The 26,755-nt window shown below is 48.1% G+C and overlaps 2 protein-coding genes across 10 annotated transcripts in view; one reads left to right on the forward strand and one right to left on the reverse strand.

Moving 5' to 3' along the window:
• The window catches only part of ZFAT (zinc finger and AT-hook domain containing), a 271,720-nt gene that overhangs the window by 83,677 nt on the left and 161,288 nt on the right, over positions 1–26,755 (forward strand). For 8 of the 9 annotated variants that reach the window (XM_059902251.1, XM_059902247.1, XM_059902249.1 and 5 more), the window contains 4 exons: positions 1,267–1,670; positions 8,222–8,270; positions 11,917–11,984; positions 13,137–13,517. In XM_059902251.1, coding sequence (XP_059758234.1) covers positions 13,499–13,517 — 19 coding nt within the window. In that variant the 5' untranslated portion in view covers positions 1,267–1,670; positions 8,222–8,270; positions 11,917–11,984; positions 13,137–13,498. Of the gene's footprint in view, positions 1–1,266; positions 1,671–8,221; positions 8,271–11,916; positions 11,985–13,136; positions 13,518–19,317; positions 19,401–26,755 lie in introns of those variants that run through there. The other variant, XM_059902256.1, reaches the window with a different exon arrangement.
• LOC132352065 (uncharacterized) lies at positions 24,507–25,370 on the reverse strand (the record flags this gene model as incomplete). Its single annotated transcript, XM_059902396.1, has 1 exon — positions 24,507–25,370. A coding segment is annotated over one exon (864 nt), but the record flags the coding sequence as incomplete, so codon positions are not given.

Raw genomic sequence — 26,755 nt, forward strand, 5'->3', positions numbered from 1 at the left:
CACTTGCAGCAAAGTTTGTAGAACAAAGGTGTCGACTGTTGAAACTGAGCTCTCATACAGCCGGCAGGGCCCCCATGTCCTGCCCTGAAATGTTCGTTTGTGGTCCCCAAACCTTCTGATGTGTGAATGTGTCTGCCTTTGCACATGGATAGTGGTCATGAGCGTCAGTGTATAATTCATGAAAATGGACCCAGTGCTGGAAAGAACATACAAGCAAGGCCACCTGCAGTAGGTGGCCGGGGTGTGATCATTTTAAATTCTCAACCCGCATCCGTTCTTCTCTCCCTACCTACCATGTTCCCATTCTAATAACTGGGGTTCTGTGGCCATGGTCTTCACTCTCACCCTCATGACCCTGTTAATGAATGTCAGTTCTAACATCTGGGGTCAGCAGAGCCCTGGTCCCTGCTTCCCAGTCTGCTTCTCAGCTGCCTGAGACCCCGGTTTCCGACTAAAACTGGAGGCTGGGCCTTATCTGTGTCTGCCCACCTCCTTGGATCCTATGCCTTGCCTCCTGAGATGGTTATAAAGTGCATAAATCAGGGATGGACTTACAGGTGGCATTCAATATCATTTGACATTTTTGTTGTTGTCGTGATTTTTACTTTTTAAAAATTCTGACTCCTATTTTGTGCAACCCTGGAACCAGTGAAAATCATGTTTCACCCTCTTGGGATCATGAAGTCAGCTTTACTTTAACAGTAATGGCATGACATGTCATAGTCGTATGCACTTAATCTCTATTACAGCCCTCATGAGGGATTTATTGATCTTATTTTATAGCAAATGAACAAACAAAACCCCACGCCCTCAGGTTGCTCCGCTCCCTCAGTGTTTCATTTGCAGATTAGGTATGAGAGGAAGTCCCTTAATAAGTAAAAAGGTAATAAAATATGAAAACACACACAAATACATGCAAAAAAGCCAATTAGAACTGCTATTCAAATGGTTACACTAGATAGTCCAGCATTGTCAAAGATCACGTTTTATTTTGAATTTTAGTAAGCAAAGTGTTTTTTGAAGTACGTATTTATTTGGTTGGACTTAGGATCAGCTACGCCCACTGTCCAACTTCAGTGCTGATCTCAGTGCTGCTCCTCCTGTACTTATGTTCTTGGGAAAAAGCATCCACGGCTCTTGGGAGGTTTTGTTTGCCTTTTCCTCCAATGAAAAGGGTCTCAGAACCGTTTAAGGCTCTGATAAAAGCTTGGGAGCCTTTCCCTGGGAAAAATGCCCATGCTAACACAATTCTGTACATAATTTCAGGATGTTGATACATTCCCCCAAAGCCACGGACCCAGATAAAAACTCCTGCTTTCCAGTTCCGACATTGGAAGATGACGATGCAGTTGATACATGAAGAAGCACAAATTGGACAGCTGACCCTAATAAATCATAGAGGAGGAACAGGTGACAAGCACACACTCGTACCCATGTGACTTCACTTCTACCAGCTCGCTCCAGCACAGGACAAGCGGCAGGTGTGGGTCACCCGCCCCTGTGGCAAGCCGCTGACATGGTGAGAAGGACAGAGCAGAGGCAGGACCGGGCTGTGCTGATCTGATAAGAGGATTAAGTTTCGGCTTCCCTCCCACCATCCCTGATGCCCTCGGACTAAGCAGCTGCCCCAGCTCAGCTCTTCCTCAGATGCAAAACGTCTCTCTGCCCAGGTAGTCGCTGCGTGCTGGCCCCCAGAGGCACCAGCCTTTCCTGAAACACACGGTGATGTTCTTTACACCTTTGCCCAGGCGTGCCCTCTGTGGGCGATGCCCCGCCCCTCCGGTCAAGCACCCACTTGCTCTTGGAGACTGGCTCAGGTTTCACCTCTGAGCTGTTGCCCTAGTTCTGGGGGTGGGTTTAGCTGCTCCCTCCTGCGCTCTGCTCGCCCCACACCCACCCCTGTCTTCCTGTGCTTGCTACATGGTAAGTGTGGGACTCCTAGAGCAGTTATTTTTTCACAGATTATCTTCTCTATCAAGAGGATGAGCTTCCTGAGGACAAAGACCAGCTTCCTACACAGCGTCTGGCGCGTAACGGTTACTTTATAAACATTTCTGGTGGGACTTCCCTGGCGGTCCAGTGGTTAGGACTCTGAGCTTCCACTGCTGGGGCCCAGGTTCGAGCCCTGGTCGGGGAGATAAGATCCTGCAAACCCGGCAGTGAGGCCAAAAAAAAAAAAAAGTTTTGGGGATGCTATGACTGAGTGATATATATATGGTCAACCTATGAAAAGAAAGTGAGCAGTATGATACAGGACACGTGTAGGAGACAGACACACCGGAGAGGCACCAAGTTCATGAAAACTTTCCTAAAAGTAAAGACTAGTCACAAGGGTATATAAGAGCAGCCTGAAGCGGAGGGAGCAGTGTGATACGTGAGCAGCTCAAAGGGGACACAGACGGTGCACCTGGCAGGCCAGAGGCTCTGAGCCTGGAGCCTGGACCCCAAGAGCAGCTTGCAGCAGAGTCCCCGAAGGGCCTCCCGGAGCAGGAAGGTGCTCCGGGACTCCATCTGCCTTCCCCACACTCTGTAACAAGAGCGAGCACTTGGTTTTGTTTTGTTTTGTTTGGCTGCACCGTGGCTTGTGGGATCTTAGTTCCCTGACCAGGGAATCGAACCCGGGCCCCCTGCAGTAAAAGTACTGAGTCCTAACCACTGGACCGCCAGGGACTTCCCAAGAGCGAGCACTTTGAAAGTTTGTTTTCGTGCAGAGGTCTCATTTTCCTAGTGCATCTCACAGACCTAATGTTTTTCAGGCCTACATGCTTTTGTTTTCTTTTAATAAAATCTCTGGGCCTTAACCCTGAATTGAGAGGGTCTGGGAGGAGCAGTGTGGCAGGAGGACGAAGCTGGTGCAGCAAACGAGGCAGTCCTGCACAGACGGGAAGGGATGTTCCATCAGCAGGAATCAGCCCTCAAAGGCAGTCACATCAGAAATGGGTGACACCGTGATGAACTGTTAGTGACGAGCCATAAAGGGAAATTGAGGGGTCTGATAGAGGGAACTTAAGAGGGACAATCAAGAGACGTAACACCGCCTCCCCTCTGAGCAATCACCTTCAGCCGGACACTGCCCTTTGGATTCTCAAAACCCTAGGCATTGGGTTAGCCCAGTGTTTGCACGTCTATTTAGCCACAGACCACTTTTTTGGAGTACATCCTATACAGTAAGTCCAACAGGTCCAGCAGATAAAGGAGAAGCAGCAGTGAGGGGGCCAGAGCCCACACACTTCCCCCTCTCCTCCCCGAACCCAATACCCCTGGAGGCAGGAAGGTCTCTGAGGAACCCAGTTTGAAACCTATTGCATTAAATTACTGGTCTTAGTCTTGGCATCCCAAACTCCAGTGACCCCAAAGTCCAGATGGACAACATAAAAGAGTGACACTGGCTTGTTTTGGCTTTGACAAAATTGGGATGTCCTAATGGAGGGAGCCCCAGAGGAAAAGCTGTGCTTCTTCCATGGGATTGATTGTTGCTAGACTCTGGCAGACCGAGGAATGCAGCAGGCTCTGTGTTCACAGACCAGAGTTTTCCATTGAAGCCAGAAATCCAGATTTTCCCATGAACTCACCTGACTTTAAAAATAAATTAATAGACTATTTTTTAGAGAAGTTTTAGGTTACAGAAAAAATGCGTGGAAAGTACAGGGAGTTCCCATATACTCCCTCCCCCAGCCCCATTCCAGTCTCTCCTATTATTAGCATCTTGCATTAGTGTGGTACATTGGTTACAATTGATGAACCAATATTGATACATCATTACTAACTAAAGGCCATAGTTTACATTCATTCTTTGTGTTGTACATTCTATGGATTTAGACAAATGTATAATGACATGTATCTACCAACACGGTGTCAACCACAGTCATTTTGTTGCCCTAAAACTTTTCTGTGCTCCACCTATTCATCCCTCTTCATTTGCCCTCCCAGCAACCCCTGGCCACCACTGATCTTTTCACTGTCTCTGTTCTTTTCCAGGATGTTCATATCTTTGGAATTGTACAGTATGTAGCCTGTTCAGACGGGCCTCTTTCATTTTGGAAATATGCATTTAAGTTTCCTCCACGTAACTCCCGATTTTTAACTACGGAAAATAGATTGAAATAGTCACAAAATACTGAAAGGTAGACCTTCATCCTACACCTCTCTTGGTTGGATAAGGAGGTACCTTTCTCTCGCTTTTTACAACCGGTATTGGAGGCGGGGGATGGGGGAGAGGGAGAGGGTCATCTCAGAAGTGGAGGCAAGTGTGAGGGAGAGATGGTTCCTGAAGGAAGCATGGCTTCCAGTTTCCAGTTTTGTTTCTGATTTCTGGTTTCCGATTTCTGGTTTCTGGTTCAAGCTCGCTCAGCTTGGGATGAGCCCCTCTACCTTCAGTGTGCCTGCCTCACCCAGAATCCCATCTGGTTCTCACTCCATCCTCTTTCTCCCCCACTCCCACCCACCCCACTTGATTCAGAGAGAGAAAGCACAGTGAAAATGCCCATGGAGGCCCTATGTTCTCCCTCCCGGCTGTGCCTGTGGCCAGGGTTTGCCCAGAAGCAGTCAGCAGAGCCATCGCCTAATAAGATTTAGCAGCCCTGGCTGCCGGCAGCCAAAGCCAGTGATAACTGGATAATATTTCTTAACATGAGGTTGACAGCTTATTTTTGTGCTCATGCAACACTCATATAAGAAGCACCATGTTTGCATTTAAAACTTGTGGAGCAGCTTAAGAACATGGGGCTGGAATCAGACAGTCCTGGGCTCAGATGACATTTCTGCTGCCGCTAACTAGCTAAATCCAGACCCCCTCTGGGCCCCAGTTTTCTCATCTGCAAAAATGAACACAATAATGCCTTCTCTGAGAGCTATTAAGAAGATTGAATGCTACATGTGGCTTACACATAGAAATGTTCACTGAGCATCAGTTCCTTGTCTGCTCCTTACTGGGAGCTAGAGACCTGGGTTTTAGTTCCAGCTTTGTTATCATCCAACTTTGTGTCTAGGAATTAGTCACAAATCGGAGACCACAAGCCAACAGCTGCCCTGCTCCTATTTATTTTTTAACTTTTTAAAAATTGAAAACCCTTTTTTAAAACTGAAGTATAGTTGCTGTACAATATTATATGTTATAGGTGTACAATATAGTGATTCACAATTTTTAAAGGTTATACTCCATTTATAGTTATTGTAAAATATTGGCTATATCCCCCATGTTGTACAATATATCCTTGTAGCTTATTTTATGCCTAACATCAATAGTTTGTACCTCTTACTCTTCTACCCCTATATTGCCCCTCCCCCCTTCCCTCTCCCCACTGGTAACCACTAGTTCTCTATATCTGTGAGTCAGCTTCTTTTTTGTTATATTCACTAGTTTGTTGTATTTTTTAGATTCCACATGTAAGTGATATCATACAGTATTTGTCTTTCTCTGACTTATTTCACTTAGCATAATACCCAAGTCCATCTACGTTGCTGCAAATGGCAAAATTTCGTTCTTTTTTATGGCTGAGCAGTATTCCATTGTGTTTATGTGTATATATATATATATATGTGTGTATATATATATATATATATATATATATATATATACACATATATATATATCACATCTTTTTTTAACTTTTTATTTTCTATTGGAGTATAGTTGGTTAACAATGTTGTGTTAATTTCAGGTGTGCAGCAAAGTGATTCAGTTATACATATACATGTATCTATTCTTTTTCAAATTCTTTTCCCATTTAGGTTGTTACATAATACTGAACAGAGTTCCCTGTGCTATACAGTAGGTCCTGGTTGGTTATCCATTTTAAATACAGCAGTGTGCACATGTCCATCCCAAACTCCCAATCTATCCCTCCCCCCCACCCTTCCCGCCACCCCCATAACCATAAGTTCGTTCTTTAAGTCTATGAGTCTCTTTCTGTTTTGTAAATATGTTCATTTGTATCAATTTTTTTTTTAGATTCTGCATATAAGTGATATTTGTCTTTCTCTGTCTGACTTACTTCACTCAGTATGACAATCTCTAGCTCTACCCATGTTGCTGCAAATGGCATTATTTCATTCTTTTTAATGGCTGAGTAATATTCCATTGTATATATACACCACATCTTCTTTATTCATTCATCTGTTTTTCTTTTTTTAACTACATGCATCCATTTATTTATTTATTTTTATTTTTTATTTTTTAATTTATTTTTGGCTGTGTTGGGTCTTTGTTGCTGTGCGCAGGCTTTCTCTAGTTGTGGCAAGCAGGGCTACTCTTCGTTGTGGTGCACAGGCTTCTCATTGCAGTGGCTTCTCTTGTTGCAGAGCACGGGCTCTAGGCACTTGGGCTTCAGTAGTTGTGGCGCGCGGTCTTAGTTGCTCCGCGGCATGTGGGATCTTCCCAGACCAGGGATTGAACCCATGTCCCCTGCATTGGCAGGTGGATTCTTATCCACTGTGCCACCAGGGAAGTACCCATTCATCTGTTGATGGACACTTAGGTTGCTTCCATATCTTGGCAATTGTAAACAATGCTGCTATGAACATTAGGGTGCATGTATCTTTTCTTTTTTTTTTTTAACATGTATCTTTTCTGATTAGTGGAAAACCTTTTTTTAACGGAACATCTTTTTATATACACTCAGAAAGTACACGTATCAGGGAGTTCTCTGGTGGTCTAGTGGTTGGGATTTGGCGCTTTCACTGCCGTGGCCCAGGTTCAATCCCTGGTCAGGGAACTGAGATCCCACAAGCTGTGCGGCGTCACAAAAAAAAGAAAAAGAGAAAAGAAAGAAAGAAGGAAAATACACATATCATAACTCTGCACCTTGATGAATTTTCAAAGACTGAACACACTATGTACTCAGGGCCCAGATGGGAAATAGCATCCCCAGGACCTCCTCACTCCCCCTTCTAGTCGCTCACCCTGCAAGAGCATGACTACCGTCCTGGCCTCCAACACCCTCGATTGTAGCTCTGCCTGTGTTTGTACCTTGTATAAACGGAATCATGCAGTACGTGCTCTTGGGTCTGGTTTCTTTTGCTCAGCACTGTGTTTGTGAGATTCATCCATATTGTTGGGTGTGGCTATAGATTGTCCATTTTTATTTCACTGTTGTGGGGTTGGCATTCTACGGCTGGCAGGCCAAATTCAACCTTCCATCTGTTTTCATAAACAAAGTTGTGGGGTTTTTTGTTTTTGTTTTTTTAAATATAGCCATGCCAATTAAGTTGTGTACATGTCTATGGCTGCATTCTGCACTGCACTACAGAGACAAAAGCTGAGAAGACCATAACGTCCACAAAGCTGGAGATACTCTCTGGCCCTTTACAGAAAAAGCTCTGGGACTTCTATATAGTATTCCATTGTGTGAATATACTAACATTTATTTATTCATTTCACTGTTAATGAGCAGTTGTGTAGTTTCTGAGTTGGGGCTATTAAGAGTAATGTGCTAAGAGCATCTCTTAAATGTCTTTTGGTGAAACATGCGTGTGCACTTCTGTTGGGTCTGTTCCTGGGAGTGAATTTGTTAGATCATAGGGCAGACGTAACTTTAACCTCATCAGAAACCGTCCATCAGTTTTCCAAAGTGGTTGTGCCGTTACCTCTCCCATGAGCAGTGTCCGAGAGTTCCACTTGCTCCGTACGCTCTCTGCACTGGTATTTCCTGCCTTTATCATTTTAGCCATTTCCCCTGCTCCCATTTTGATGCTTCTCCTCTTTCTATGAGTTATTTCTCAGTTTGTGGTTGGGCACCTCCAGGGTTAGAGCACTCACTGCATCTAGGGGGCAACTGTTTCATCTTTGGACACTTTGTTTTCTTAAGAAGCTCTTCTTCATAGAATCACCTTTTGGATATTTAAAGATCAACACGTGTGTCCCCACTAAATGCTGTCTTCTCCCAGGGAAAGAACACTAAAACATTTCCAGCTTCTTTAAAGTCACTTGGAAAACATGGTCTGCATGCCCTCGCCATCCTGGTTGCCTGGTGAACAACAGGCTTAGCCTTTCTGGACCTCAGTTTACCCATCTGTAAAATAAGGGGGTTTGATTCAAAGATCTTTAAAGTCATTTTAACTCCAACATTCTGTGTTAAACCTTAACTTGGGAACCCTTGCAGAGATGCCCATGTACATCTCTAAACAGGGGCCACCCTCCCCTAAATGTTCCTGTTAATGTTTATCTGCTGACAGTAGCAAATGGAGACATTTATTCATCCCATTTCTCTTCCTTCTGACACAGTTTCTGAGAGCCAAGGACGTTCCAGTTGTGGCAGAAGGAGCTCATGATGGTAAGACTGATCTGGGTTTCTCCTGTCATACACACAGCTCCAGCAGGAAGCAGGAGGGGAAAGTGGATTGTGTGCCGGGGGGACCCCGTATCGTCCATGGGAGGCTGTGAGTGTGCCAAATGCACTGTAAGAAGGCGAGATCATGGGAGGTATCGGCACTGATGAACTTCACCAGAGGCTGGAGGGTGACTGGGGGAGGGAGGAGTTGATGCTTGCCTGAGCCTGGTCACTGGAGGACGGCAGCCTGAGGCATCGGGGGAATGCAGGTTTCACCCTCAACCTTCTCAGGATTTATTCATTTGCAGCAAATGACTCCCAGGCCAGACTGCTCTCTGCTTTCTTTTGACATAAGTGTCAGTGGTGTGTAAGGATGGAAGAACAGGTCAGCAAGTCTGGATGTCAGCCCCCTCTGATATTTGAATTTTGCAGAGACCAGCCTACTTTTTTTTAAATTAATTAATTTATTTTTGGCTATGTTGGGTCTTCGTTGCTGCATGCGGGCTTTCTCTCGTTGTGGTGAGCGGGGACTACTCTTTGTTGCGATGCACAGGCTTCTCATTGCGGTGGCTTCTCTTGTTGCAGCGCATGGGCTCTAGGTGCATGGGCTTTAGTAGTTGTGGCGCGTGGGCTCAGTAGTTGTGGCACACGGGCTTAGTTGCTCCGCATCATGTGGGATCTTCCCGGACCAGGGCTCGAACCCGTGTCCCCTGCACTGGCAGGTGGATTCTTAACCACTGAGCCACCAGGGAAGTCCCTAACTTATCCTTTTTGATCATTAAGGACTCATGGCTTTTCACAGATTCAACTTGTTCTGGTAAATCGACCACTGTAGACCCAGCTATTCTTTGTTATATCCAAGTTGTCACAACCTGACCAGAGGGACCCCATTTCCTTTTCAGTCAACTCCTTTGTCCTTTCAGCAATAGCCCAGCACTTTTGACAGCAGCCTGGTTTTCTGGCAAGAGCAAGTTGTCTCAGGCCATTCTGACTTTCCCCTGCTTCCAGACGTGGACTCAGGTCCTTTGAAGGAGCCCTGGGTACCGCTAACGAAAAATGCTGTTGAGATCAACGTGTATGTGCTGAGGGTACAATATGTGCGTGCTGGTGATGAGATGGCACACCATGGCCACTGAAAAGGAAGAACTAGAGAGGATGTTGCTTCCTAAGGTCATAATTATGTTCTCAAATTGCTCAAATCATTCTACTATTACAACCTCTTCTTTTATACAGTTTTAAATAGACTTTTCTCTATAACGTGCCTATTCCGATTTTAACACTTCACTCAGACTGTGATTATCCCAACCTCTGATCTTATCAACTTCTGTGTGCCTCAAGGCCCATTATTTTGAGGTCACTCGTATGTATACTTTATCAGAACCTGCTTTCAAGAAAACGTCGTATAAAATTATATTTATAAATTTTTCTGTTTTCCTGTAAATGCTCATCTGTCATATACCTATTAGACATAACTATAAAATTATTGACACAAATATATTCAATTATATTAATTTATTATTATATAACCAAATGCCATTTCATGGTGATACATTTCTGGCACAAATTCACTCCCGTGCTAGCCTTGAGAGGCTGATGGACACCAGAGGGCCAGCTGGGAAGCTCATCTCCTCTAGGAACTGTCGTTGAAGCAGGATGCCATTAATAATACAATTTTGAGCAATTTATATTTAATTCCACTAATGCGCCTTCATTAATTGAAGGCATTTTGGGATAGTACGCAAATGGAAAGAATAAAGATTTTTGCTGACTGAAAATGTGCAAATCACTCAGCAAAGCCAGGGGTGGACTCTTCTCTCCATTTGCAGATCTGGTCCCATAGAAAGGGACTGGCTCTTCGTCATTTCTGTATGCCTGTGGCCAGGCCAGTTTTCAGTAATGATAGGTGCTCAGTGATTCTTCTCTGAATAGAGAAGGAAGAAAATGCCATGAGAATAACGGAGAAAATCATAACTGGCCAAATCATTAACCCGGGACTGTCATTCATAATCCACAATTTCTTTTTTTTAAAATTTGACTTTATTAATATTCTGAGGCAATTGGGTTTTGAGACAAACTTTAAATTGCTTCATTTCCAAAATTCATTTTGGTCACAACATCCAGGAGCAATCCATCTGCTAATCAATAACTAACATTTAAATGCTGTTGCCAGAAAGGCAACCCAGCACAAAACCAATACTGTCAGCAACTCAGAATAACTCTAATTTCCTGACAGAAATCGATTCACAGCAAAATAGTGGTTATTGCAAATATTTATCGTTATGAAAAGGAAAGCTCATCAATGCAGCTTCTCGAGCAGTTCATTTGCAAATGAAGGACTGTGATGGGCTCCACCTCGCCATCTATCTTGAGATGTAGGATGTGGTGGGTGGCAATTACCCTATGATTGCCTTGAAATTGGCCCTTTTGGGGGTGTAGTGGGTACTGTGGGCCCATCCCCGATGGCCATGTGGGGAGAATATTGGGCATGGGAAGCCCAGTTCCACACCTGGGATTTCACTGGCTTGCTGTGTGATCTCAGAAAGCCACCTAACCTCTCTGAACATTCCTTTTCTCTTCAAGAAAAGCACGATAATCATATCTGTCCAATTTAGCCCTCCAGTTGTTGTGAGGATGAAACGAAGGGGTTGGGGGAGGAGATATCCCTGAACATATATTGAATGGACTGGGTAAATTTGGGGTCTTATAATGACTCTTTATTTCCCAAGAACAGGTTTAAGGAGCAAGGCAGAATGTTCCTGAGAAATCAGAGCATCATCCTAAAGCTCAGTGTTCACGGGAGTTTTACTAACTGGAAAACAAGTGACAATGGGAACAAATGTGCTGAGTGACACTTCTGTGCAGTAGGAGCTGGGAAACAAGGATAAAAAAATCTGTGCTCCTGAAGTTCATGGTCTAGCTCATGGGGAGGGGGGCTGAGCAAACAGATAAATGCAACGGGTGTGGGGAGGGTAAAGGGAAGTGTGAGCGGGAGTGTGGGAACACACAGGCATGAACTGAAGGACAATTTCTCAAGTCGAGCAGCCATAGAGGGAAGGCTATTCCAGGAAAAGACAACAGGCGCAGATTAGCACTTCAAGAGAACCATAAAAATAAATCAGTATTTCCCAAATTTCTCACTTGAAGTTCACTTTTACATTTTTTGGGGGCCTTGTCTCTGTACCACATGCACCAGTTTTTTCTTTTTTTAATTTATTGGCCATGCTACACGACATGTGGGATCTTAGCTCCCTGACCAGGGAGCGAACCCACACCCCCTGCATTGGAAGCACAGAGTCTTCTTTTTTTTTTTTATTTTTTAATACTTTTTAAAAATAGTATTTAAAAATTTTTTTATTTATTTTTGGTTGCACTGGGGCTTCGTTACTGCACGCGGGCTTTCTCTAGTTGCGGCGAGCGGGGGCTACTCTTCGTTGCAGTGCGCGGGCTTCTCATTGCAGTGGCTTCTCTTGTTGTGGAGCACAGGCTCTAGGCACATGGGCTTCAGTTGTTGCGGCACGCGGGTTCAGTGGTTGTGGCTTGCGGGCTCTAGAGCGCAGGCTCAGTAGTTGCGGCGCATGGTCTTAGTTGCTCTGCAGCATGTTGGATCCTCCCGGTTCAGGGCTCGAACCCGTGTCCCCTGAATTGGCAGGTGGATTCTTAACCACTGCGCACCAGGGAAGTCCTGGAAGCACTGAGTCTTAACCACTGGAACACCAGGTAAGTCCTGCACCATTTTTTTTTTTTAAAGGAACTCCTTTCTTTCTTTCTTTCTTTCTTTCTTTTTGGCTGTGTTGGGTCCTCGTTTCTGTGCGAGGGCTTTCTCTAGTTGCGGCAAGTGGGGGCCACTCTTCATCGCGGTGCGCGGGCCTCTCACCATCGCCGCCTTTCTTGTTGCGGAGCACAGGCTCCAGATGCGCAGGCTCAGTAGTTGTGGCTCACGGGCCTAGTTGCTCCGCAGCATGTGGGATCTTCCCAGACCAGGGCTCGAACCCGTGTCCCCTGCATTGGCAGGCAGATTCTCAACCACTGCGCCACCAGGGAAGCCCCTCCTGCACCATTTTAAGTTGGCCAATTTTTAAAAATGTAAGTTGGGATTAAAAAGAAAACTTTATACATTACTACCATAAATGAAAAACATTGTTAAAACAAAAGCTAACCTTAAAAATACAGGCAACAGGAACTCAATTTATTCAATAAATTACTGTCAGGCTGTTCTAGATTCTGGGACTAAAGGGGCGACAAAGACGAGATGAAGATAAATTAATGTCAGGCAGTAATTGATACTAGGGAGAAAACAGAAAGTGACTTAGGAGGGTTACTTTGGATGGGGTGGTCTGGGAGGGCCCGCTAGGAGATATCATTTGAGCAGAGATCTGAAGGAAGTGGTAGACCAAAAGAAAGACGAGGTCATTACATCTCAACCAGATACTGTTGCCTGCAGAAAGAAGACTGTGAGCCAGATTCAGGGAGACGAGCAAGGGTTAGCGAGGCGTGTTCACACCCAACTGAGACTTTCTGCAAGACAGGAGGACAGAGAGAAGGCAGTCATTCTGTCGAGGTGGTGCCAGTTGTTTATTTCAGTCTGGAAGACTAAATCAAGTCGGGTACTCCTAGCGGAAAGCATCCCACTTCAGGAAACACTGCAACCTTTGAGAGGGAGGCAGGCTGTTACCGCCCCGATTGACAAATTAGTAAAACTAAAGCCAAGAAAAAAATCGCTGGGAACTGGGACCGGAGCGCTGCCTTAACGTCGTCCAGCCCGGTGTAGTGCAGGGGTGGGTCCAAGGATGGGCCGGCAGGTAGATGCTGGCTTTGGCAGCACTGTGAAGACTCCCAATCCTCCAATCTGCATTCCACGCCTCTCGTTAGCCCCTTCCCAGGAGAGGCTCAAAGCCCGGAGCGACGGAATCTGCGGAGCGGGACACAAAGCACAACCGCCAGAGCCGAGCATGCGCAGTAGCCCGGCCCAGCCCGGCCGCTCTCGCCGCTGGGGGAGGGTCATCCGAGCCTGACGTCCGCGACGCCGTCGTCAGCGCCCCGGGAAGAGGAGGGCGAAGACTCCATCCGCCATGTTGGATGCCGCAGATTCGCCATAACCGCGCCGGCTCTTTTCTTAAAAAAATAAAAATAAAAAGCGAAGCATCAGCGGAGCGCCCCGCCTTCTCGGTCGGCGCGGGAGGGGGCCCGGAAGAGCCCGAAGCTTTTTTTTCCTCCGCGGTGGGGGCGTTGCCATGGAGACGCGGGCGGCAGGTGAGCCGGGCTGGGGGGTGGGGGTGGGGATGAGGTGGGGGTGGGGCGCGGCGCGGCGCGCGGGAAGCCGTTTCGAGCTTGGAGTCGGGTAGAAGCGCGCAGGCCGCTGGGCGGCGGAGGGATCCGCGGCCCAGGGCGGAGAGCGGACGTAGCGGCGTCCTTTGACGGCACGTTAAATCGCTGGCAGTATCCCGCCGCCTTGGGTTTTTATTAAAAAAAAAAAAAAAAAAAAAGTAATGAGGGTGCTAGCGGAAGAACGAGCAAGGGAAAGCAGTGCGCTCGCGCGTGCGGGGCCGTTTCCGGGGCAACGGGCGGGGTCGGGGCGCGCGCTAGCGACCCAGCGCAGGCGTCCTGGCGGGCGGGAGGTTCGAATCCGATGCCACTGACTCTGGCCGCGTGGGCCTTGGCTCGGCCTCCTTGTTGCCTGGCCTCAGTTTCCTTCTCTGTGAAATGGATAGTTCCTTTAGACCCATGTACTTGGCCAGGATGTTTTGAAGGGAAAGGGTTCCACCGAGCTGCTGAAGGAAAGTTTCTTTGTGTCCTGTAGAGGGAGCCATAAACGCCAGGGATTAGCTGGTTACTGCTGGTAACCCAGTAATACCCTGTGATAAATTGTAATTTATTTATAAATTTATTTATTTATTTATTTAGGCTGCATTGGGTCTTCATTGCTGTGCGCGGGCTTTCTCTAGTTGCGGTGAGTGGGGGCCACTCTTCGTTGCGGTGCCCGGGCTTCTCATTGCGGTGGCTTCTCTTGCTGTGGGGCACAGGCTCCAGGCACGCGGGCTTCAGTAGTTGTGGCTCGCGGGCTCTAGAGCGCAGGCTCAGTAGTTGTGGTGCACGGGCTTAGTTGCTCCGCGGCATGTGGGATCTTCCCGGACTAGGGCTTGAGCCCGTGTCCCCTGCATTGGCAGGCGGATTCTTAACCACTGTGCCGCCAGGGAAGCCCAATAAATTGTAATTTAGCTTCTACCTGCCGCCTAGCTCTGTGGGCCCTTGTTCCTCACCCTTTAAAGTTAAGCTGACATGCCACCTCCTCCAGGCAGCCGTCCCTGGCTTCTTGGGTGACGCACCCTTTCCGCTGGCTGGATGCAGGACCGCGATGGATCTTCCACTGAACACCTGGTCTAAGCCCCTTAACGCTGACCTTGGGGCTCCTTCCTGTGTAATTAACAGTAAGCATCCACACTGGAACACTGACCTCATGCTTTTTGCTACTCAGTTTTCCCGACACCTCTAATTTGTGTGTCATTTACTGACGAGGAACAAAAGTTCAGAGAGGTCAACTTCATACAGTTTAGAAATGGCAGAGCTGAGGCTTTAAAAATCAACTTCCTCTGACTTGGGATGAAATCCAAACTTCTGGGTGCCTGCCTGGCTTGTACTTCCAACCCCTGGATCAGCGCCTGGCCCCAAGTGGGTGCCCAGGGTGCCTTTATTGAATGGAAGAATGAATGAACTATTTGACTGCCTCCTGCCCCCTTCCAGCCTGGTTCCTTGGCAGAGCCCAGTGACTTTGGAAATATCAGCTTAGTGTCACAAGGCTTACCCTCCACAACTGCCCCTTCAGCTTCATCTTCTGAGCCTACCGGTTCATACCGAAGCAGCTATACTGAGTGTCCCACATGCTGAGGGCTGCAGAAGACACCTAGAGCTTATGTTTGCTGGGTGTTTGGTGCCCAAACCCCGGGGGCACTTTTCTTGGCTTCTTCAGTTCAAGCCAACAGCTTTGCATGACACTCCTCTCAACATGCCAAGCAGGGATGGTAAAGAGTCCTTTGACCCTTGGTCCTGCCTTCATCCCATTGTTGTGTCAGATTCCGGAAGTGAGTGTGTGTGTGTGTGTGTGTGTGTGTGAAGTGACGGAGCAGACCCAGAGCCGGAGTGGTGGGTCAGGAGCCCTGAACTATGCCAGGCATTCTTTCTGACAATGATGATAGTAGGAATCCAAGCTCGTACTGTTTGCTGCACGACAGGTCAGTAAATCGAGAGATGAGTTTTTTGGGCAAGGAATAGTGACTTTATTTGGAAAGCCAGCAGACTGAGAAGATGGTGGACTAGTGTCCCAAAGAACCATCTTACCTGAGTTAGAATTCAGCCTTCTTTTATACCAAAAGTGGAGGGCGTTTGGTTGGTTGCTGCGAACTTCTTGGTGCTGGAATCTGTTGTTCCTGCAGCTGTGTACCTAGGTCTGGTCACAGTGATCCTATAAACCTCCAAGACAAATGGTATCCTGTGTGTCGGGACTTTTTATCTTTGTGTGAATGGAGAAGTGTTGTACCTTTAAAGGTCAGAGCCTTGAGAATGGGCTAACCTGTATATTTTAGGCAACATTCTTAACTTGTAGCAAAGGCAATAGAATACAAAGTTTAAAGGAAAAAAAACAGATCCAATATGGAGTCAGATTTGTTCTTCCCTATTACACTGTCTTCTCTGTTTGGTGCCTTCCCTCTCCCAAGACATTGGGCTACTGCTGATGATACACGACATGCACTGCCCACCTCTGCTGTTCTGGAGTTTACTGAACAGTTTTTTTTTTTTTTTTTTTTAAAACCTGGCACTTGTTGTAGTTTCCTTCAATTTTCAGCTGTAATAAGTTACCAAAAATCATGTTTTAAAATGCGTTGCTGTTAACTTGTGGTCAGCTCATTCCTGAAAAGAGCCTCCTGTTTTGCTTGGTTGTTGGGTTAACGTAGGAGAGCCAGTAAAATAAATGATAAGATGGAGTTGCATTTGGTCTCTAAGGTCCAGCTTTTTGATGGTAAGCCAGCCGCGATGGTCATTGCCGGGAACTGGAGATCTGTTGCCGCACTGCTCCCTTCTCAGCCGGTTTCCCATTTACCTTGTAAAATGGTTCCTGTGTCTTTTCTCCCCTTACCTTACAATTTACGTAACAACTTTTCAAAGACAGCTATCCTTCAGTAGAATTAAGTTTCTGCCTAGGGCAAGGGCAGTCAAGAATTGGATATATTAAAAAGACTCTCCTTAATTGCATTTCCTTTGTAGATAGTTTCATGCATGCTGCTTCTGAAAACCTCCCCAGCAAGAGGGGCTGATTTAATTATGTAGAAGGGATTTAGCCTAGAGTTGTTTTCTCTTTGTTAGCAGCTGTTCATTCTGTTAAACTTTCACTGTCTTTGCCATTTCTCAAGGGCAGGTGTCAACTTTAAGGGCTGGAACAGTCTGGAGGGTGGAATGAACACGTGCTCTGGGGCCAGAGATCTGCTACTCACCAGATTCCTGACCTGAGGGAGTCACATAACTCTTGGAACCCACCGCTTCATCTGCAGGATGCTGTAGATGCTGTGGGCACTGCTCTTTATCCCTTTCACCGAGACCCCAGTCTCTCTGCTGTGCAGCTTAGTGCATTGAGATCTACTTGCTCCTTGAAAACAGTTGTGGTTGGAAAATGTGATAGACTTTGATTGATTTAAAAATTTATTATTATTATTTATTTATTTATTGCTGCACTGTGCAGCTTGCAGGTTCTTTGTTCCCTGACAAGGGATTGAACCTGGGCTCCGGTAGTGAAAGCACTGAGTCCTAACCACTGGACCGCCAGGGAATTCCCATTGACTGATTTTTTTTTTAAAAAGAAAGAAAAGTAATCTGGGGGTGAAACAAATTGTCATATTAAACAGCTATTGTAGGTTTGAAGTTACGTCCTTTTTTTTCAAGGAACATAAAATATATAATTATATGCTTATAAACAGATTATGCTTGGCATATTAATAGAAAAAGGATTTTAACTTGGGTAACAGATTTTTCTTCTTTTAAATCATGTAACAAATGGAGCCGCAAATTTTTGAACTCTGGAATCTGGCACGTTTGTGCCCTAGTTGGGTCTGGGCCGAGGCAGGGTGGGAAGGGCGGGGACCGGACTTCAGAGGCAGCTGCTGGCCTTGTTGGGGGTGTAGGGGGATGAGGGGACCAAATTAGCCACCGCATCTGGAGCCAAGGAGCAGGGGGCTTTGGGAGCAGCATTCTGGAAAAGAAGGGTCTTGGAGGTCCTGACAACCTGGAGGACCTTGTAAGTCAGCCCCAAGCCTCCTTGTAGGGCCCTAGCTGGCTTCCTTCTTTCTGTTAGATATTTTTTTCCCATCTCTGCCAGCAGGCCTCTTCTTCTGGGGCCACCACCACTTCTCTGCCCCTTAGGATTCTCCCTTCCTCCCTCCCTTCCCCCCTCCCATCCTTCCTTCTTTCTTTCTTTTTTTTTTCTTCCAAGCAGATTCCTTGGTTCACCCAAATGTTTGTGCCAAAGTTTGTGCCGGGAGGTGAGAATGCAGTCACGTGCGATTCGCTGTTTCCTCTTGAGGACCTTGTAGAGTCCTAGCAGTGGAAAACCGATCCTTTAGGAGATGGTGCCAGAGACTATGCTGGAAGTAAGCCCTGAGAGTTGAAGGCTTGAGGGGGTGCGGCGCACCTAGCCCAGCCACTTAGGTACTTTGATCCTTTGTTGAAAATTACATGTGGGTCCATTTCTGAGCTCTCTGGTCTATTCCATTGATCTGTTTGTTTATCCTTCATCAGCAACACACTGTGAATTACTGTAGCTTTCTAGTAATTTCTGAAGTTATAAAGAATAAATAGGAGGACATTTTTTGGAGGGGCAGAAATGCAGGCAGGAGCAAGACCCATCATCAGGTGCTGTTACGGTGCATCCCAGGGACCATGACACTCACCCCAAGGCAGTGGGTGTGGGAGTGGAGGTTTGGGGCAGATTTAGAGAAATGGACCAGAGTAAAAACCCATAGGACTGGTGATTGAGTGGATTTTAGCTTAGAGACCAGCCAGCCTTCATCTGTGTTTGGTTTCAGGGAAAGAGCAGTGATGAACCGAACAGGCACAGGGATATGAAACTTTCCAGGCTCCATACACACAGCCGTGGTCCATTATTTTCAATTCCCTCCTGCAGTGGTAGAGAGAAGAGCTTTTGAATTCTGCTCTCTGTTTTTATTTCTGAGTTGGTGCAGGGCTTGGCGGGTTACTGGAAGCACCTCAGAGAGACCCTTCCTGGGGACTGAGGCCCTTCCCTCCACTCTGAAGAGGCCCCTGGAGCCGAAGTTCTGTGCAGCCCTGCCCCAGGACGGCCATGGGGCAGCCCTTACCCATCGCTGGGCAGGAGTCAGAGGACCGGAGAAGTTGTGGGTTTACTGGGATGTGGGTTGGCTGGCGGCTGACCTACCCTGAGCCACTCTTTCTTCTCCAGCCCTTAGTCTTGTCTGTTTCTCTGGGAAGTGTGAGTTGACTGCCTTGGTTAACCTTAGCCTCAGGGGTTCTTAGGTGAACGTTCTGGAAATGCTCTAGTCCTCACGACAAGGGAAATGCAGCATTTGTTAACCTTAAACATTGATCTCTTTAAGCTTTTAACTGTATTTTGAATTAAATGATATTGATATTTTTGGAGTTTACAGTCTTTTAGGAGGGACAGGTTAAACAAATAAATACACCGTTAAATACATGATTACAGATTGCGGTAATTGCTTCAAAGCGGATGATGGGGGGTGGGGAGTGGGCAAGAGAAAATAATGGAGACCTAATTTATATTGAAGGGGATTTAAGAAAAGCCTCTCTGACAAAATGAGGTTGGAGCTGAAACTTGAAGCATGAGGTTCTGGATTAAAAAAAAAAAGAAGTTTGATAGTCAGAAAGCAGGCACTCGCCAGCCCTCTCCACTTTGCAGAATTTCAGGCAGCTCAGAACTAGCTCCCTGAGGCCAGAATTCTCCTTTGCGCTTTGTCGCCCCCTAGGGGACATGCGTGGGAAAGGCCCTGCGGAAGTGGAGATAGCCTAGGAGACAGCTGTGCCTGCAGAGGTGGCGGCTGCACGTGGGGACTGGCCTGGCCACCGTGTGGGCGCTGTCCCAGCAGCGGGACCCCTCAGGTATGGCAGGGCATGGCTGAGACCGGGATGCTGGACCTGCAGGGGAGGAGGTCCAGGGGCCGCCGCTGGCTTGGTCAGAGGCAGTGGGAGGAGCTGGCCTTTCCAGGGTCACCGTAAGGCTGCGCGAGCTGGAGCTGCGTCAGGGAGGAGGACAGGCTGCCTGACCTTCTAAAGGTCCCTGCCCTGTAAAAAAGAGTGGTAGCTGCCCAAACCCGGTGAGGGGCAGGTCGGGCACTGGCTGGAAGTCTGGACTCTCTGTCCCTTCCAAGGCAGCAGTCTATGAATTTGGGCCACAAATAAAACCACAGTCACTTTAAATTGCTTTCACGAACAACATGGCATTATTTATGTTTCTGGAGTTTGTGTCTTACTCATTTCTAAATGTGCTTCGCATGCATAGTATGTGGTATATATTAGGCATTCATTAAATGTTGAATTGTGAGACTAAGTTAAAAATTACTTTTTTCCCTAGTGAAAAACTGAATAGCCCAGGTATGTGGAGAACACACCTAATGCTTACTTCATATATTGGTTACCAGGAAGAATGGACCAGATCATTCTGGTAGGCTGGAGCTGGGTGGCTGGTGGGGTTTGGAAAATTCTTCTTTTCCCTGTGGCTCTTGCTTAAATTTAAAGCTCTGTTCTGGAATTTGAACAGACCTTAGACACGTCTGAATATTAGAGGGCAGTTCTTTCTTCCTGAATTAATTTGCGAGTGGCAGGCTTTCATGATAAGTAAAGCAGGTATTTAAAATTTGATTGAAGTTGAGGGCTTCCCTGGTGGCGCAGTGGTTAAGAATCCGCCTGCCAATGCAGGGGACATGGGTTCAAGCCCTGGTCTGGGAAGATCCCACATGCCGCGGAGCAACTGAGCCCGTGCACCACAACTACTGAGCCTGCGCTCTAGAGCCCATGAGCCACAACTGCTGAGCCCGGGCGCCACAGCTACCGAAGCCCGTGCGCCTAGAGCCCGTGCTCCGCAACGAGAGAGGCCACTGCAGTGAGAAGCCCGCGCACTGCAACGAAGACCCAATGCAGCCAAAAATAAATAATAAATAAATAAATAAACTTATTAAAAAATAATAAAATTTGAAGTTGTATTTGCATGTTTCCCACATCTTCCTTCAGTTCCTGCCCAGGCTGTTCTTTTATCTTCTTTGATTATGACCTCAGGAACCTGGAGCAGACAGCCAGCGTCTAAAGCCTGTGACGGTAATAAATGAAAGTGTCCCCATCGTCTGCCTCTGTTTCAGCAGTGTGGGCAGTAACTCTGGCCGGCACGGTCTAAGCTTCCTAATTCCTTGTCTCCATTTTCCTAACTCTGTGGGTCCCAAAGATTTCGGGGTGCTGGAGGCCCTCTCCTGTCCCACGGGCTGTCGGGGAGAGGGACCTGCAAACCACATTTCTCTGATCTGCAGTGAAAAAGCTGCCAGGTGCCCTGGAAATAATGTGAATGCTGGGTCTGTGTTCTGGTCCAGACTGCGATGTGCTGGAAGTGGGGAATACACACCAGATTTTGAATGCTTAGTACGACAGCAACATCAAAAGAATGTGAAATTTCTCATCTCTCTCTTAAAAATGGATTACAAGTGAAGTGATAATATTTTGGATATACTGGGGTAACAAAACATTATTAAAATTAATTTTACTTGTTTCTTTTCATTTTAACGTGGCTGCTTGAAAATTTGAAATCACACCAGTGGTTCTATTTCTTTTTTTTTAATTTTTTTAAATTTAAATTTATTTATTTATTGTTATTTTTGGCTGCATTGGGTGTTTGTTGCTGCATGTGGGCTTTCTCTAGTTGCGGTGAGTGGGGGCTACTCTTCGTTGCGGTGTGTGGGCTTCTCATTGCAGTGGCTTCTCTTGCTGTGGAGCACGGGCTCTAGGCACGTGGGCTTCAGTAGTTGTGGCACGTGGGCTTCAGTAGTTGTGGCACGTGGGCTCAGTAGTTGTGGCTCACGGGCTCTAGAGCGCAGGCTCAGTAGTTGCGGCGCACGGGCCTAGTTGCTCCGCGGCATGTGGGATCTTCCCGGACCAGGGCTCGAACCCGTGTCCCCTGCACTGGCAGGCGGATTCTTAGCCACTGCGCCACCAGGGAAGTCCCAGTGGTTCTATTTCTGTGGGACAGCACTGGCCTGGATGGGGTGCTGGGCCTCTTGAGCCCTGGTGGCCGCCCTCCCAGAGCTTCTGCAGAGAGCCACACGTGTGTGGGTCTCCCCACGCGAGGCAGTGACCCGTGCACAGGGACCCGCCTGCCGTCTGCAGGAACCTGCCCAGTATGTACAGCAGCGGTGTGTGTGCTGAGCCGTGTCCGCCTGCCGGGTGGGTTGTGTTCACAAGCCCCTTTCAGCCACTCTTCCCAGTTCTGCTCTGCACCTGCGTCATGTGGAGCAGTCCCCAGCGCCCTTTCCCCAGGTCCCTCCACATGGTGACCCCTGCCTCCACCGTCCTCATGAGGTCAGCAGGGCGGCTGCGGTTGCCACTGCGGATTTCCAGCCAAGGACCTACGGGCTCGGGAAAGGAGAGGTCCCTCCAGCCAGGCAGAAGTGGCCACGTGGGTGGGGTTTGACCCCGGAGCCTCTGTCCTGAGGCCCAGTGCTGAAGCCGGTTCCAGGCAGCCCTTTACCTTCCCAAGTTAAGACTAACGGTGCCTCCACCACAGAAAGGAACCAAAATAAACTGAAACAGCAAAAATCCCAAACCGGAAACTCAGAGGCCTGGTGATGGTGGCAGCCCTGGGCATTGCAGTCCCCCTAAAATACACCGCAAAACGGGGGAGGATTTTGCACATTTAGTTTTTCCCATGGAAACGATCCCGGAGACTCGGTTGCTTTGGAGGCATGGCGTCAAGAGTTCTGGGGCCACCTCGGTGATGTGCACAAGGGGAGCTGTGGTGTCAGAAGCGTGCACGGGGGCTCCCACATTCTCAGAGCTTCCCACACATCCGTTGGGGCGGGACGGTGCTGCCACTTAGAGAACTGGGTCATGGGGGCGCAGTTTCTGTTTACATAAAATTATTTGTGGTGCTTTCCGAAGGAAAGGGCCCTGGGGCTGCTCTTCAGCTATGATTATGTTAAATGTGAGTAGCAGACTCTATTGCCTGGGGCTCTCACTTTGAGAGTGCTTAAAAATAACTTAGAAAAATTATGTCAAGTTTCAACATGGAAGAAATGCGTATGCATAAAATTATAATGCAACTGTCGGCCCAGCCTTAATTATAGCTGATACTGAGCCTTTCTCATTTTATTGTGTTAATCCTGTTTCAACAAAGGAACACCCATGGGCTTTCTCCTTTGCATTTGATAGAAATGTTAACTTTGTGAGCTGTAGAAGTGGGCATGCTCATCAGCATTTCATGAGCTGCATGGTAATAATACCACAGATTAGGGTGTGCATTTATTGGAACTTCAGCCCACTGAACCTCAGAGCTGGAGGGCACCTTGGAGGTGATCCATGGGTGGGGTAGCAGGCGGAGGGCAGGTGCATAACAGGCCCCTCCGGGCCTTGGGGGAGGCTGGGGCCGTCTGCACACCCTGGCTTCTGTCCAGGTGGCTCTGTCTGTCTCCCTGTAAATTAGCCTCTGGGTGAGGCTCGGAGACCAGGTTCCACTTTAAACCATGCGAAGGCCACTTCCCACTGGGGCCTGGAGAGGTTCAGAGACTTACAGACTCCATCACACTGGAGGTGCGGAGCTGGGGCTGGCTAGGGGCTGGGGGCCCAGGTCCTGACCCAGACAGGTGCCCTTCTATGGCTTCACGTGAGACGGTGCCTCAGGGGTGTCGGTCACCGGGCTGGGAGTGTCCTGCAGTCCTCCTGCAGCCCCAGCAGATGTAGAAGCGGAAGCTCAGGAGGGAGGCCAAGAACACATGGCCAGGGTGGGTTCACGGCCAGGTCTGGGCTTCTCACCTCACTTTGTCATTTTAAATTAGAGATTCACTTGTGAATCAGAATCCCCTTTTCCTCCTATATCTTTCCCTTTAAAATTTGCTTTTTAAGTTTTAAAAAATTGATGTATAACCTACACATAGAAAGGTGTGTATCGAAGAGACAAACAGCTCTGTGAATGTTCACAGACTGAATTCACTGTGAGACCAAACGGAACTGGGGCAGAAGCCCCTGGCCCCAGCCCCCCAAGGGAAACCCGGCCTGACTCGGACAGTGCAGAGCAGTCGACCCCTTTTGTGCATCAAGTGGTGACTTGTCATTTAGGACAGGCATCAGGCAGGCCTGGGCTGTGCTTCTGCTGTGTGCTCACCTGCTCTGTGATCTTGCAGTCCCCTCCCTGGGCTCAGTTTACTCATTTACAAATGGGGATAGCAGCCCCTCCCTCACTGGATTAATGTGAAGGTTAAGTGGGTGGCGGGCAAAGCACAGCATCTGGCAGAGTTAGGACTCAGGGAATGGTAGCCGTGTTTTCATTAGGGTCTGTCTGCTCAGTCTTGGGAATGGCTTCATCCTGGGAATGGAGGGTGTAGTGCTCAGACTGGCCACCAGGGGGTGCTGCTGGCACATGTATGGTGCCCACACTTGCCTGAAGGCCCTGGGTTTACAGTGTGTGTTGGTACCCTTTTTTTTTTTTTTTTTTTTTTTTTTTGGCCAAGCAAAGCTGATGCCCTGTATGTGGCAGTTCTCTGTCCCTAGTTCTAGATCTCTTGCCAGGCCGTGCAGGGGCATGCATATTAACTATGTGTTCCGGGTGGGTTGGTGGCCCTGCATCTGGTGCTCTCATTTTCCAGCTTACTGCTCCCTGAAGTGAGTGCCTGTTGTAAATTATAATAAACACACAGAGGGTGAAGTTCCCTTTTTGGTGTAGCTACTCTTGGTTGTAACGAATCGTTCGGAATGTCTCTCTAGCCACGAGGCGGGGTGCAGAGGGGGGCCCAAGGCTCGTGTGTCCCTCCCAGGGCCCCGCTGTCAGTACTCCCTCCTGGAGCAGCGCTGGACCCACGTGGGTGGGCAGATACGGAGGTCGACTTGGAAGGTCTTGGTCAGGTTTTGACTTTGTGTGTTGTCTGTTCGGGGCTCCTTGGCATCTTGCTAACTTCTCTGAGCCCTAGCTCTCTCCATCGTCAATGGGGACGACGATGATAGTGATGCTGATGTTCATGGTGGTGGTGATGGTGGTGATGGTGGTGATGGTTGTGGTGGTTGTGGTGGTTGTGGTGATGGTGGTGATGGTTGTGGTGGTGATGGTGGTGATGATAGTGATGGTTGTGGTGGTGATGGTGATGGCGATGGTGGTGGTGATGGTGGTGATGGTTGTGGTGGTGACGGTGGTGGTGGTGATGGCGATGGTGGTGATGGTGGTGATGATGGTGGTGATGGTGATGGTGCTGATGGTGATGGTGCTGATGGTGGTGACGGTTGTGGTGGTGATGGTGGTGATGGTGATGGTGATGGTGGTGGTGATGGTTGTGGTGATGGTGGTGATGGTGATGGTGGTGATGGTGGTGATGATGGTGATGATGGTGATGGTGGTGATGGTGATGATGCTGATGGTGGTGGTGGTGATGGTGGTGATGATCGTGGTGATGGTGATGGTGGTGATGGTGGTGATGATGGTGATGACGGTGGTGGTGGTGGTGATGGCGATGGTGGTGATGGTGGTGATGGTGGTGATGGTGATGATGCTGATGGTGGTGGTGGTGATGGTGATGGTGATGGTGGTGATGATGATGGTGGTGATGGTGATGGTGGTAGTGGTGATGGTGGTGGTGACGGTGGTGATGATGATGGTCCTGATGGTGGTGGTGGTGATGATGATGGTGATGGTGGAGATGATGGTGGTGGTGATGGTGGTGGTGGTGATGGTGGTGATGATGGAGATGGTGGTGGTGGTGATGGTGGTGATGGTGCTGGTGGTTGTGATGGTAGTGATGGTGGTGGTGGTGGTGATGGTGGTGATGCTGATGGTGCTGATGGTGATGGCGGTGATGATGGTGCTGATGGTGGTGATGGTGGTGATGATGGTGGTGATGATGATGTTGGTGGTGGTGATGCTGATGCTGATGGTGGTGGTGGTGGCACCATCTACTTGGTTACTCCACAGGATAGCGGGGAGGATCAAGTGTGGTCACTGACATGCAGATCTTTGTGAACAGAGCAGGAAGTCTAATGTTATTCTGCAGCTGGGGTGGGCAGGGAGGCCGGGGGTGCCGCTTCGGGCCATGCTGTCTTCATGCCCCCCCTCCCATGGCTGACATGTGGGAACTCTCTGAGGACACCCAGCTCTGGGAGCTCCGGTACCTTTCCATGCCTGGCCTCCCCTACTCCGAGGCCTTCTGTTCACCTGGGCCCTCTGTGCACCTGGGCGCCGGCTCACCTGGCCCATGCGTTCAAGCTCTGGACTTGGGCACTTCGAGGCTTGGCCGTCCTCACCTACCAGGTATCTTCTTGTAGCAAGTATAACTCTTGTGTCAAGAATGCCTTTTCCTCATCGATTCTAAATCTGTCACCTTTTCTTTTTTCTTTCTTTCTTTTTGTCACCTGAACACTATGCACTTTTGGTGTCACCCTAATATATCCTTACGAGAGAACGACAGGGACAGGCGTAAGGTTTGATGTCCCCCCACCTCACCCACACACACAAATGTCTAATCAGCCTCAGGGAGGAATATCAGAACACCATCAGCTGGGAAACACGTTTTGTCTGTGACCAGAGTTTGCATCTCTGCCGAGTGTCGGCAGCTGTGGCCCTGCTCTCCTTCCTCAGCTGGTGTTTGGCCCAGAGCCTGTCAGACTGTCTGGGGCCCAGGGTGTCTGGGGATCAGTGTCTTTCTCCCCCAAGAAGGAGACCTTATTTTGTCACTTACTGTGCCTTTATTTCTAATATCAATGTACATTTTTTTAATCTAATTTTTTCTTGGATTACACATGTCAGCATCATTGTGGAAGATCTGAAAAACTCAGAGTCTGTGAAATAGGAAATAACTAGCATTCAGAATCTGCCTACCCAGAGCCCGGCGCTTTGCTGGGTGTTGGGGAGCCAGAGGGGTGGGAAAAGGGTCTGGGGCCTCAGCTCTCTCTCTGTGTCTGTCCGTCTGTCTCTCTCTCTCTGTTTCTTCAGACCAGGCTCTCTGGCTTTCCTCCTGCCACTTAACAGTGGTCCTAGTCACCCAGGTGGAAAACCTTTTCTCAGAAGTTGCGAATTGGCAGCTCTCAGGATAGATGTAACCTGAAGACTTGATTTGTTTGGCCTGCACAGTTTTTTTTTTTTTTTTCAGGAAAATCTCATTTAGTTGCCAGCATTTAAAAATCCACAGATTTCAAATACAGATTCAGCTTTTCAGCCCCCATCAGCAGGACTGGGGACTTCCCGATGGGGCAAGCTTCCTGTGTGCCGTGCCCCGTCC

Source organism: Balaenoptera ricei, chromosome 17, assembly GCF_028023285.1.
Source record: "Balaenoptera ricei isolate mBalRic1 chromosome 17, mBalRic1.hap2, whole genome shotgun sequence".
In the NCBI taxonomy this organism is placed as follows: Eukaryota; Metazoa; Chordata; class Mammalia; order Artiodactyla; family Balaenopteridae; genus Balaenoptera; species Balaenoptera ricei.